Raw genomic sequence first — 13,079 nt, 5'->3', positions numbered from 1 at the left:
AGTCACACACTTTGACTAGTCATAGTAGGAAAATCACAGGCGTTACTAATAATGGTGGCTCTGTCCCAGTAAACCATGAAAGTGTGAAAGTGAGCCAGCATTCACAATCAGCTAAATGGACTTCAGCCATGACTGTTTTTTTAAATTCACCTGTGCTTTTCTGCAGTGAAAAGTTAAAATGCTTTTGGTGGAAATGGCTTATTAAAAAACAAAGTATACTGAAGAATCTGCACAGAAGAGGTGACTGAAAGGACAGTCTTGTTGTCATTATATTTAAAAAATATAATGCAGATAATGTAGAAAATAAATGGACGGGGATCCAGTGTTTATGTGCGTGTGTGTACCTGCTAATAGACGGGGTTCGGACAGGGCACTCAGGGGTGAGGTCTGGGGGGGAGAAGGGCTCGATGACTGGCAGTCGGTCCTGATGGGGGACATGCGAGGAAAGGGACACAAAGGAAAAGACACAGAGAGCCACACAGAGACAGAGAGATGAGATGGAAGACAAGAGACAAGTGATTCCATGACAGTTTGGACACAACATACAAACAGCAGGATTCACTTTCTGCCTGAGCTCTGGGCTTTAAACCCTCAAATAAATAAAAGATAAATAAATAAAGCTGTTTCCTGCTGTGTGCTCCAATAAGTGTCTTGTGTTTGGTGAATCTGTTTGGTGAAGACAGTTTGGCTGTCTGCTGTCCTTTCAACATGTCTGCAGCTGTGCTGACTCTGAGGACAGCGACACCCCACAGAGGGGGAAGTGTACGGAGATAAAACGGATAGAAGTTTCAGTAGCTCATACGGGGCAGACTGTAGAGTTAGGAGGTCCCCCATGTTCACGTCATCAGTTCTTACATGATTACAGCTCAAACTGTGTTCTCTCCTATTAACAAAGAGCAGAAATCTCAGCAAAATGTGCCTAAACTTTACCTAAACCTATTATTACCCATCTATTATGATCTGGATTCCTGAGTATTACATTACTCACTGATCAAAGTGATGACGTGTCAACTGTCCATGTGTTGATTTCATAACATTTACTGTATTTGTCTTTACTTGTGGATAAAGATTGGGACTTTAATGTCATGTTATCCCATGGCTAACAGAGAACATTTACTACAGTAGACCTGTCTGTCTCACCGGAGTGTGTGTGTCCGTGTCTTTCTTGTAATCGCCTCTTATCGGAGAGTCGCTGTCCAGACTCAACTTCTCCACTGAGACCTCCCTGAAAAACGCGCACACACACACACAAACAAACAGACCAACACGGTGATGCAGGCGGACAAATGAACAGAGACAAAAGGGTTGTTAGACGTGGGGCAGAGAAAGCATCAAGTGCTTTGTACTTTGCCAGGAAACACAAGGAAAAAAGGTTCAAGGAATGCTGCCGTGTTTGATAGCAAAGTCTGATCGACAACTATCAAACGTCACACAGAGTGTTTCCCCAGTACGATTAAGTGAAGTGTGTGTCAATTTGTTGTATTTGTGCTTTCTCTGTCTGAGTGTGTGTCTCACCCGGAGTTGAGTGTCAGGCTGTGGGCGTTGGGACTGTAGGTTCCTGAGTTGTTGACAGTAGGGATGGCGTTTCGCAGCAGCCTCACCCATGTCCCAATATCCACATTCATCTGGCGAGCCCGAAGGAATGCCTTACCTGGAGAGACACGTTCATACACACACCTAGACTCATTAATATAGGTCTCACAAAGCAGATTCCCATCCCTTTCTCTGAGCATTATACAGTTCCACCATTATCACATCTACTTTTATAGGTAATTGCTATTCTTAATGTCTCTGTTTTACATCTTGTTGAAGTGAAGTACTTCCTGTCTTTGTTTAGAGGAGTGCTGGACAATAAAGTTGATGTATTCACCACTAGATGGTGCTGTGGTCTAAATGAAAAAATGGTAATGTTTCCTCCTGTCACGTTCTTTTTCTTATTAAGATGAAGCAGATTTTAGCACAACTGCTGTTTGTTCATTTCAAAAGGTCATTTATGTAAAATGTACCATGACTGCAGAGCAACCAGCATATTTTTCTGTGTTTCCTCTCCACTCTGTCTCACTTCCTCACCTTGCTGCTTAGAGAAGACCTTTTTCTGCCTCTGGAGGCGAGGAACTCTCTCAATGACCGGGTTGAAGAAGGTCACCTGGAAAACACACACACAAAAAACATGAAAAACATGGACACTACACAACAGTTATTTATATTCAGACATCACACTCACCTCACACACCTTTCAAGTACGATATATCAAAGCAGTGTTTTTCAGCACAGGTGCATGTGACAGCTTGAGTGTGTGGGCATGTTTATATGCGCACATTAGAATATCTTTGTGTGTATTTATAGCACTCGCATTGACAAGTGTCATCTATGTGAGGACACCTGTGTCCACCTTTGTGTGTGTGTGTACCTCAGCCAGCAGCAGGCCCTGAGGCTCCAGCTCCAGCTGAACGGTGTGTTTTTGGTTGTCCAGGAACTCCTCCAGCTTCAGGTACTTCAGAGCACACAACGAGCGGTAGTCCTTCCAATAAACAGCAATCTCCATCTCCCTCGACTAAAACACACACATGATGGTACATCAGCAGTTTTACTTGGCTAAAAGGGTACTTAAATGCACTCTGTGTTTATGTGCGTCTATATGTTCTCACCCTTTCCAGCTCCACAGTGAAGGTCTGGTTCCAAGCCTGCTCTCCCACAGTCCTCCAGGGTGTCTGGCCCACCACGGTGTTATCCAGCTTCAGCACAGCACTCACCTCAGCTGCGCACACACACACACACACACACACACACACACACACACGCACACTCAGCAAATCTGACTTCCTCCAGGTGACGTTCCTTTACAGTACCCTGGCACTTTGGTCTTGACCACTACAAAAACTGAAAGCTACTGTATGCTTACAATACAATAATACAATTTAAGTATTGATTAATGATTGTCATTAATTTCCTTAGAGACACTGCAGAAATTGCAAGACCGTAAAAAAGCTGGAGTGAATTGTCTGCTCAGGGCACTGAGGCAATTCAGCCAAATCTGCTGATGCTGCTGATGCCACCATGTAGGAGCACTGACCTAGTACCTAGTCTATCGAGTGTATGAAACCTCAGTGAACAAACCTAAAGTGACAGTGACAGAAAGTTAATGTACTTATTATAGACTTCCATTTCTATATTCTGCTGAAAGTGACAGTGAGCAGTTTGTGATGAATTAAACCAATCTACATAAACTTAAACCTGCTGAACATTTTATATAGGTGAGTATTTATTAGTACTGAACTTTTTCAGATGAAACCAAGCCCAACATGCACAGATACACTTACAGGAGAGCTCATCTGTCTTGCTTGGTGTCTTCCCGCTGACTGAGCCACTCCGTCCGTAAAGTCCCTTGCTGCCTCTCATGAAGGACCTGGTGTCTCCAGGGCTGTAGCATGGCAGCATGACGGCTGTCCCTTTACTGCGACCTGAGACCACCTCCAACAACCCCACACAGCCCAGCAGCTGCACCTGTAAGGTACCTAAAAACAGAGGACAACAATTCAGTTACAGCCAAACTAAAGGCCACCAGAGACCAGGGGAGACCAGATGAATAATTTAAGACTAAAAACAAAACAAAAAACAACAGGTATGCATTTACAAACTGATTTACAAAAGATCATGTGCAGCTGCAATGCCCTCTTTCACAAATAGCCATAACTGGTTGGACATAAACAACAATTGGCATCACTGGCCTGAAAATCAATGAGCAGCCAGCACATATAGACTTGATGGTGACCACAATAATTGTATTCACTCATGGTACAATAAAACTTGTCTCCCAAAGTCTTTGGTGTTACGTCTTTTTGTCACATGAATGTACACCCCCTCATGTGAGATATTTAAGTGTCTGTGTACACAATGACAAGTTCTAAAACCCCAAATACTAAATGTTCCTTTAACAGTATTCATCCTTAATACCAAATGCATGTCTGTGGTACTGTTGGTGGTTGTCTTAAAATGGTTTCTTTACATCAATGAGAAAAATCTCCTCATTCTACCTCTACTAATAAGAGGTTTATTGTCAGCTAAGTTTTCACTTTGCAGGGAATTTGCCTCGGTATAAGGTCTAGGTTTGTTTCATGATGGCCTGCATAGCTTCGTTCTGTTTAACATACCAGTCAGAGGTGAGGGCTTGTTGAGGGTGCTGTACTGGTTGTGGAGGTAGGGGGCGCCGTGGCGAGAGCTGAAGGCAGGTGAGGAGGCCAGGACTAGTTCCTCCTTGATGACGCTGGCCTTGGGATGGTCCTCCGGCAGCTCTGCCAGACGCTGGTCCAGAGAGTCCCTTAGCAGGTCTAACCGTTGAGACGCCTCGCTCAGACGAGACTGTGCCTGCAGAGCATCGACACAAAGCAGCTTTAATACACGTTCACGCCCTTTACCTGTTTAGCGAATCTCACGGCCCACATAATCCATCCTTTCAATCATATTTTAGTCAACAAAGTACGAGTGTTGGTGCAACAATGCAAAAATATCTATATCATCACACACTGCAAAAAATACTGCTTTGATATTTGCTTTACGGCTTTTGAATTTTGAATATGTAATATTTGTTTGCAAAACCATGCTTCAAAAAATGCTTGAAAAAAAAGTGAATGTACGAGTGATGGGTTTCTGTTTCAGTACTGAAGAGAGATGTTTTAAAAGCTTGAAAGCTCAACACAAGTGGATCCCTACTCCTGTCAAAAACCCTTCTAACCCTTTCACAGATACGGTTATTTTGAGTTGTTAGGCCAAATGTGAGTTTTCAGCTGCTCTTGTTGAGCTATGTCTCAAAAGGCATTTAGAACAGAGAGCATAAAGTAATTGAAGCGTCTTTAGTATCTTCCATCTATGTTGTACCCAAAAAGAGAGAAATTCACATTCAGACGCCTTGTAATGTCATGATGCTGTAAAAACAAGTAACCAAAAGAACATTATAGGAGTCAACATGTGAGTCTAAGGAAGGGTTTGCTGTTGTGTGTGTGTGTGTCCAGTCTAACCTCAGACAGGGCTTTCTTGTCCTGGACCTTGCTGGCCCCCAGGAGCCTGAGCACATTTTTGGCCCCCTCAGCGACAGCATGTTCCACCCTGTAGTGATGCCTCAGCTCTTCAATACGCAGCTCCATCCCACAGAGGTCCTGGTTACCTGCAGCATTGGGACAGACAAATGACGTGACATGTGCATCAGAGTGGACACAGTGAGGCTTCGATGCCAAATGACGCTGCTTTAATCACCTGCGCTTTTTATCCAGTTATGTTTTACAGTTTGATCTTGGCAGGAGCACGTTGATGCTTCAGTCTTTTGTTTTGGCAGCAGCGTGTTAGAGGGAACTCCCCTGGGCATACTAAGTTAGGTTAATGCCTTAATGCATGTCAGGGATTACACAAGAGTCAGACATAAAAAAACATTAGCAGTGCCTGGGGGGAGGTAAGCAGCCTCCGAGTGTTTACCCCACTAAACAACATTAACTCCAGTTCAAACCTCAGTTTCCAAATGGCTTTTTTATTTCCATATTCAATTTAAATCATATTGGCATTATCTTACAAGCTTGTAAAGCCAAAAAGGAAACTATATAAAATATAAAATACAATAAGTGTGTATTTTTTGACATTATATATTCACGTTCATATGTCAAGTTGCTCTCCATTGTAGACTAATGGCAACTTCAAACTGCAACCAATGAAACAGACAATTGGTTATTTCACCCCTGGTGGGTAGCTAGATTCAAGCAGAAATTAGGTGCCATGCTTTACGCCAAAGGGCGACAACATATAACCTCCCTCACTTAGAAAATCAGACATGGGGTCAGTGTCAGAGTAGCACCCGTGAAGCACAGTTACAGCCAAGTGGTTAGCTTAATGGCTCAGTAGCAGCCGTTAACAACAAACACAAAGGAGCACACAGATATGGGAAGAAGAGGCGTGGGATGAGGAAAAGAACAGGATAAATCACATTCAAAAAAGGTGCATTTGACTTTCAAATGCCTGCTTAGAGAGGAGGAGGGACAAAAGGACACAGAGGAGTGATTATAAACTATTTTTATGACTTATGAGCTGTCCAAAATGCTGCATGAAATAGGAGGAGAATGAAAGGAAAAGAGGGAGGTAGGGGTGGAAATGGATGTGGATGCTTTTATCTCCTAATAAGGTGTTCTGCCTGGAGCCCAGACCCTGCTAGATGACCCCTCCACCGGGTGTGGTGCCTGGAGACTGTCTGTCTGTGTACACTATACACACAACCCTGTGTGTGTGTGTGGTTTAAAGGAGAGATACAGATTAACCAGGAAAGATCCAGAGACCATGTGGGAAACCAGCACAAAAGACACCACAGAGGTCTACAGAGGTCTGGTGCACTCTTGTTTTTCAAACTCCACACCCCTAGATTTGGTCTTCAGTCCCGACCAACTCTGACTCAGATGACATCGACATTAAGTGGCAATTTATTAGACTTCACACAGCTACCTCAGGAGGCTTTATACAACTTCTTCCACCTGTGCCGTAGTACTCCCCACGACCTGTAAACAGACTCTGATGTGTAAAACTGATGGAGTTGCTCTTCAAGTACAAAATGCTCCTCAGTCTGGTCATTAACATCTACAAAACTATTTTTATCACATTACAGCTGTGGAAGGAACTTCATAGTACTACAAACCAAGCAAGTTTTTCACACACAGGACACCGAGAGATAGAAGTACAGCCCTTAAAACGCCCTTAAATAATCATTCCAAATGGTCATTGTCTTCTTTGCCTTAAAAGAAACCCACTTTTTCAGTAGCCATCAGCTGCCTCAGTCTGGATGTATGACCAGAAAGATTAGATTGCCCCAAAGGATGTGCACCATCTTTAAAATCTGTTTTTTTTTTTCCTGCGATAAATCGATTTGTCCAATTAATTCAAATGTATGCCCCCTCTCACTGCTCTCTCCCGGCTCTCCTGCTGTATTTTACCAAACTATCCCATGACCGTAACCAACCAGCCTGTTTTCCCAGAAGAGGCGCCATAATGGTCTACAGCACTCAATCGCTCCACAGAGACTCATTTGCCTGTCCTGAACTGGGACCGACTACCCTGCCAAAACATATAAAGACCATTCTTCTACATGCGATCACCTGCCCATACAATGTTTTTGCTCTGCCTCAACACACAGCACATCAATACTGTGCGCACTGTGTGAGTGTGTGAGTAAGTGCTTGTGTGTGAAAGAGACTTTTCATCTGCCGATCCTTTTGTTGGAGGGTTCGTTTTTTTTTAGTGCATCTCTGTGTGAATTTGATTGATTGTGGTAATGTGCCAGGTGGGCCATTTCACAGGCTTCGTATCACTCACCCACATATTTGTCCAGTGCCTGCACCCCCCCCCCGTCTCTCTCTCACACGTACACAAGCCACTGTGCATCACCTCTTCTTCTCCCCCAGAAAACGAAGAGATGTGAAAACACGGCTATTTATTGATCCGTTTGTGCTACTGAGTCTGCTATCTGCAGCTGCTGCTCAGGACAAAATATATGACATGCAGAACAAGAGCACGGCTGCACATCACATAAAGAAAGATGAAAAAGACCCAGCAGCCTGTCAGTGCCAGCTGACCACTGTCATAAACCTCACAGTGTAATTTCTGAAAGTATCTGCCATCACAGACAGTATGTGAAAACAGTTTAGCTCACTGTCCTCTGACAGTTGAACTAAAATGTTCAGGCCAGGAAGAATTACAGCATGCTGGTCAGAATCATTGTTTTATGTGCAGTATAGCTCTTTGACAGTGTGCGGGGATTTTTCTTCCTATGTTGCAGGACTGAAACTGCATTTTGAGGGACCTAAATCTAACCTTTTACAGTGCAACCAAATATTGAAGAACAGACCAAATAATGTAAACATTTCAATGTTATCGTCTGCAAAATTTACCTGCCACCAGAGTGAGCAACTCTTACTGATGAATTGTTTAAAAAGCACATTTTGAATAGTCCTGGAACTGGGAGGGTTGTTTAAAACCATAACCACGGGTGTATTTTGCACTACTGGTAGCACAAGTGTCATCTATTCTTTGCGTGTGCACATTTAGCCAATTGAACTTACCCTGCGTGTCGTCATTGTGCTCGGTGGCCTGCACAGCCTTACGGATTTGCATGCGGATGATGTCAATCTTGGTCTTACTATCCTGCAGCATCTGCTGGGCTGTCTGCAGCATCTTCTTATCCTGATTTGAGCAGAGACCAGACAAGACAAGAAATTACAGGACAGGAAGCAAACAGGTAAATGCCATAATGTTAGAAAACTGTGAGCAATAGAGAGGAATCCTTAAGCCGTTTTTCCTCTCTGTTGCTTGATTGCTATGGGCACTTTAAGGACTTTAAGCAATGAAACATAAAGGGAGGTGGGGGTGTTTGTGCAAGGTCAAGGTGAAACATGCTGCGTAAAACAGGGGGGAGGGAATTGAAGTAATCAACGGATGAGGTGTGCACATAAGGGAAGGGTTTTTGTGCAGGCCCTACATATTTAGAGATTATCATCCGAGTCAGCAGATTGCAAGGTTATAGATCATCAAGGTGCACACACAGACACACAGTCAGTTATCAGCCAGCTGGGGGTGGGGTGTAATGTGTACCATGCCCTTCAAAACTGCTCTTTACATTGCCCTGTGTGTATTGTGTGCATGCGTCTGTGTTACTACACTTGTGGTCCATTGTTGATGTTTAGGCATTGATGAGGACATTGATTATATGTGCCCTATATGCTGTTCTGTTGAGCTGCGTTCTGGTGTGTGAATGCGTGTGTGGATTAAGTCGATGTTCTGTACCTTGGTGGATCCATTGGAGTAGATGGGGATCATGTTTTCAACTCCTTGCTTGACTTTGAGCTCAATGTTGAGCTGTCTCTCCAGGGCAGCAATGCGTTCCTTGTGGGCTGACGTACGGCTCTCTGCCCCGGGAGACTGAGGGCACTCATCTGTGCAGGGAACGAGAAGGTGGGAGATGATATAAAAAGGAACAAGGCAAGGCCTCACATGGTGAGTCCTAAAGTGAAAGTACTCATTGGGGAATTTCATGTAATGTCAAATGATATTTTTATCTAATATAGGAGCATGTGTGGGGTTAATATCCTGCATCTGTCCTTGGTGTATGATCAAATAAAGATTCACTACAGCATTTAACAGCTGGCAACAGACAGAAAGTTTGAAGGGATTCTTTGGCTTCTCCAAGTGGTTTCCTACACAGATAGAAATAAATGAAAGAAATATTGTACAGGTCCGAAGTCTCAGGCCCCATTTCAATAAATTTGTTAGAAAGGATCTAAATTCAGGACAAAGATAGTTAAGTTATTTTCCAACAACATAATAATGTTCACTCTAATTTTCACTCTTAAAAAACGTGGTACTCACAGAGAAAGAATTCATGCATCAGATGGAGATTTGCTGCCCCCGGCACACTGGCTTTCAGATAGTATCTTGTTTGTGTTTGTAATGACAAACTTTGCAGCAGCTATATTAACTCCCTATTAACTCCCTTAACCTTCCCTTCTATTATGTCAAAGCAATCACAGCGCAAGGTACGTTTGACAGCAGGGGTGACAGTTTTCCCACAAACATACCTTTATTCTCCTCTCCTCCTTTCACCACAATGTGAGCGTCCAGTTCTTGCAGCTGTGCATGAAGGTTGTCCAGTCTGCGGTTAGAAGACCGCAACTGGCTGTCCACCTGCGGGCAAGAGCGAACACAGAACAATATTATTTATTTTCATGGAGAAGAAATTAAGCTTTGGCATCTTATTTTGAGTGTGAAAACATCAATGTATCAACCAAGCAGTGCAGTAAGAAACTTTGAACAATGTGCCATTTTGAACTGAACCAGCAAATCTGTTTAATTCTGAAGGTGTTGCTATAATGTTTCCTATTGTTGACTTCATCTAAGACATATTGCCATTCTGAAAGCTGAAGCAGGCAAGTAGCTCATCATATCTGTCAAACTAAATAAAACAAAGTGCACCCCTTCTTGAGAAGCTCTCCATAAATAAAACACCTCTATAAAAATTATGTCTTCATAATGATCCAGACATGATTCTTGAATGAGCCGTTGCTTCAATCTTAAAATTCTAATTCCAGATAGCAGGTGGTGTTCAGGAAGTGCTTCTATTAAACGAAAGCGCAAAATGAAAGTATTTTGCATACATTTTACAGGAGCAATTGTGACCTAAATTTTTACCACTTCCATCACCCACACTGACAAGAAAAATCTGGGTTGCAAAGTCTAGGTTGACTTCTGTCTCATGTTCCATTAAATGTTCCTTTTCTTAAAAAACAAACAAACCTTTTCATCCACTTATTGTTATTGGGAATTGAAAATTGAATTGAAAATGATGTAAGCATGCAGAGGAATAAAGGGTGTTTAGGGACTTTAGAGAAAGATACTTTAATGGAGTCCCAGTGGTGATTCTTTTACTTTGTTTGAAGTTTTTTGTCCTTCTCCTGGACCCAATAGAGGTTGGATGTGCATACTATCTGACTCATTCCTCCCTCATTACCTAGAACTGCCTGTGAGCAAAACATTTGACGCTCGAACTGCTTGAGTCTCTGTCTCTTCTGGTGCCCAGCTGCTGTAGTGTGCAGCTCCAGAGGTAAACGTGTGAGCCTGTGTTGCATTCCTGCCCTGCCTCACAATGTAGAAAATGTGTGCTCAGTGAATCTACTGGGTGAATAAAAGGTCAAAACATTCACATGAGGCTTTGAAAAGTGCCAAAAACTTCAGAAGGTCCTGACGGGATACAAGGTTTACATACCAGCACATCTACCCATTTCCAGTGAACTGAGAATGATTCACCAGCCACTGTTCCAGATAGCACTCATTAAACTGGTTTCCTACAGTGCTGCTGATGTGAAATTCACTGACTTTCTAACTTGAATATCAGAGCTCTTCCGTGACCTTATAATTCTATTCCTGTCTTGTTCCTGATGTTTTGTGGATGGAAGGTGAAAACATGATGTATATATGTTGTATTTTTGCCAAATCCATGGCGTTCTCTTTGCTATTTAAGATCATCCATTACCAGCTGGAAAGCTGTTTAAATGCTTGGTTCCACATAAATAAGAAATTTGACTTTGTGACAAAAATAGCTGGAGGCTTTTGGACTCCAACAAGTCCTGGTGGATGAGGGCTTTGAGTGAACCAAAATGTAGCCGTATCTAACCTGCTGTGCGTTCCTCTTGTCAGTCGTCGCTCTGCGTAGGTTCTCAGCTCCCTCCTTGATTTTCAGCTCCTTTCGAATTTCCCTGCGAATCCTTTCGCGCTGCTCGTCCAGAAGCTGCTGGACACTGGAGTCTGAGAAATCAGAGTTCTGGTCCAGACCGAGCTGCTCCAGAACCGACAGCCCACCTGGGTCACTCTAGACAGGTGAACAGAGAGGGAGAGCAGGAAGGGGAAAACAGGGAATATGGAGGAGGAAGGATAAAGAAGTTAGGCAATGTGGTTATGAACAAAATACAAATCTTTGTCATGACAATAAATGGCTTAGTATACAACACAGTCAGTCTGGTTAGAGGAGGTGTTGAGACTAATGTGGACTGAAGAGGAAGAGATGGTGAGCAGGATAAGGCAGTAATGGAAGGAAAGAGATAGAGAGGGAGAGACGATGGGGATGAGGGGGGTAGAGGAAAAAGGGCAAAGTTGGGTAAAAATGCTAGAAAAGGAAGCAGGAGGATGGGAAAGGAGATGAAGGAAAAGCAGAGAGGAATGACAAAAATCTCATTTGGCCAGTGTTTATAATATTTCAAAACAAATCTCCAATGTCCAACCTGCTTACAAGAAGAGCTTTAGGGTTACCAAGGTTCCATTAGAAAAGACATTTTCAGGGTAGTCTGTCTGACAAGTGGGCTAAAACTCTACTATACACCAACATCAAAGTGAATTACAAATCTGTCCCATGACCTGTGCCGTTAATTGTGGTTTTACAGGCCGTCTCTACTGGGATTGCCATAAACCTAAATGAAAAACAATGGCACGAACTTAAACATCAGTAAACAACTGCTCACGTTTCCACTCACTTCCTGTGTCTTTAAAAAAAATTAAATAGAAAAAAAATCACTTCTAGCAGAGCCACAATTCACTACAGAGTGAGATCTGGAGCCAAGTCAGACACACAATCAGGATCACAGCAGGAGAGAGCGCGTCAATCACTAGAAATCACAGCCACTATTACAGGAACACACAAATCAAACAAACAAGCCAACAACACTTCACCTCCGAGCTGTCCTCATCCTCCTCGTCACCATGCCAACACATAGTTCACTCAGATATGATGGCCCAAAAAAGCGGCAGAGGAACAGAAATCTTTGGTACACTCCTGAGCTCGGCCAAACGCTTAATGCCACACCGAAAGCAAAATGGGCTGGGGGGAAAAAAACGATAAAAAGAGATAAAGAGAGGGAGAGTTAAGTGAGGGAGGAGGGGGGAACGCCTCCGAAAGAGGATATCCGTCCCGACACCAAGCTGCTCAGGCCTTTCCTGTTTCCTCTGCGATTTTGCTGTCAGTGGAGAGTGAGACCCAGAGGAGAGAGGGACAGAGACTCCATACATCAAGAGCACATTCTCCCTCTCAAAAGGTTTTGTATCTCACTCCTGGATCTGCAGCAGAGAGGCTCTATGATGTCCAGTCTTCCTCAGCTGCACACGTTATTAATCAGATCTGGCTAGAGGTGAATTTTTGACAGCTTTTTTTTTGCTCTCATTTGGGTCGGTGATATAATCTTCAGGGTGTAAACAGGGGAAGGATGCGTTTTCTAAGTATTGGATCAGAGCCAGAAAGTAAGATTGGGACGCGTTTCTGCTGCCTGCTTGACCTCTTATTTCCTTCGGGCTCCACATCTACAAACCCCAGTGGTGATTGTCCTTCCCCTATAGGAGACAGACTGTGGGACACATATGGGTCACATCTGAAAACAAGATAAGGTCTCTCAGCAGTGGGTGGAGTTAGCGCCCCCAATGCTAGCCTCCAACATTATCCTCCAACAGTGAAATTGAGTCTACAGTTTGAGGCCCCTTTACACTGAACAACAACTAGGATCTTACAGGTGTATCGC

The 13,079-nt window shown here is 43.3% G+C and overlaps 1 protein-coding gene across 1 annotated transcript in view; it reads right to left on the bottom strand.

Moving 5' to 3' along the window:
* pkn1a (protein kinase N1a) overlaps positions 1–13,079 on the bottom strand; it is a 45,871-nt gene that overhangs the window by 7,835 nt on the left and 24,957 nt on the right. Inside the window, exons 2-14 of the mRNA XM_070856375.1 lie at positions 11,192–11,386; positions 9,600–9,705; positions 8,809–8,957; positions 8,088–8,208; positions 5,016–5,161; positions 4,152–4,365; positions 3,321–3,515; positions 2,649–2,758; positions 2,411–2,554; positions 2,071–2,146; positions 1,516–1,651; positions 1,141–1,225; positions 345–424 (exon numbers count right to left, since the gene is read on the bottom strand). Coding sequence (XP_070712476.1) covers positions 345–424; positions 1,141–1,225; positions 1,516–1,651; positions 2,071–2,146; positions 2,411–2,554; positions 2,649–2,758; positions 3,321–3,515; positions 4,152–4,365; positions 5,016–5,161; positions 8,088–8,208; positions 8,809–8,957; positions 9,600–9,705; positions 11,192–11,386 — 1,757 coding nt within the window. The remainder of the gene's footprint in view (positions 1–344; positions 425–1,140; positions 1,226–1,515; positions 1,652–2,070; positions 2,147–2,410; positions 2,555–2,648; positions 2,759–3,320; positions 3,516–4,151; positions 4,366–5,015; positions 5,162–8,087; positions 8,209–8,808; positions 8,958–9,599; positions 9,706–11,191; positions 11,387–13,079) is intronic.

The sequence above is a fragment of the Pempheris klunzingeri genome, chromosome 3, assembly GCF_042242105.1.
Source record: "Pempheris klunzingeri isolate RE-2024b chromosome 3, fPemKlu1.hap1, whole genome shotgun sequence".
Lineage (NCBI taxonomy): Eukaryota > Metazoa > Chordata > Actinopteri > Acropomatiformes > Pempheridae > Pempheris > Pempheris klunzingeri.
The sequence above is the reverse complement of the archived record's forward strand: the minus strand, read 5'-3'. Positions and strand labels throughout refer to the sequence as shown.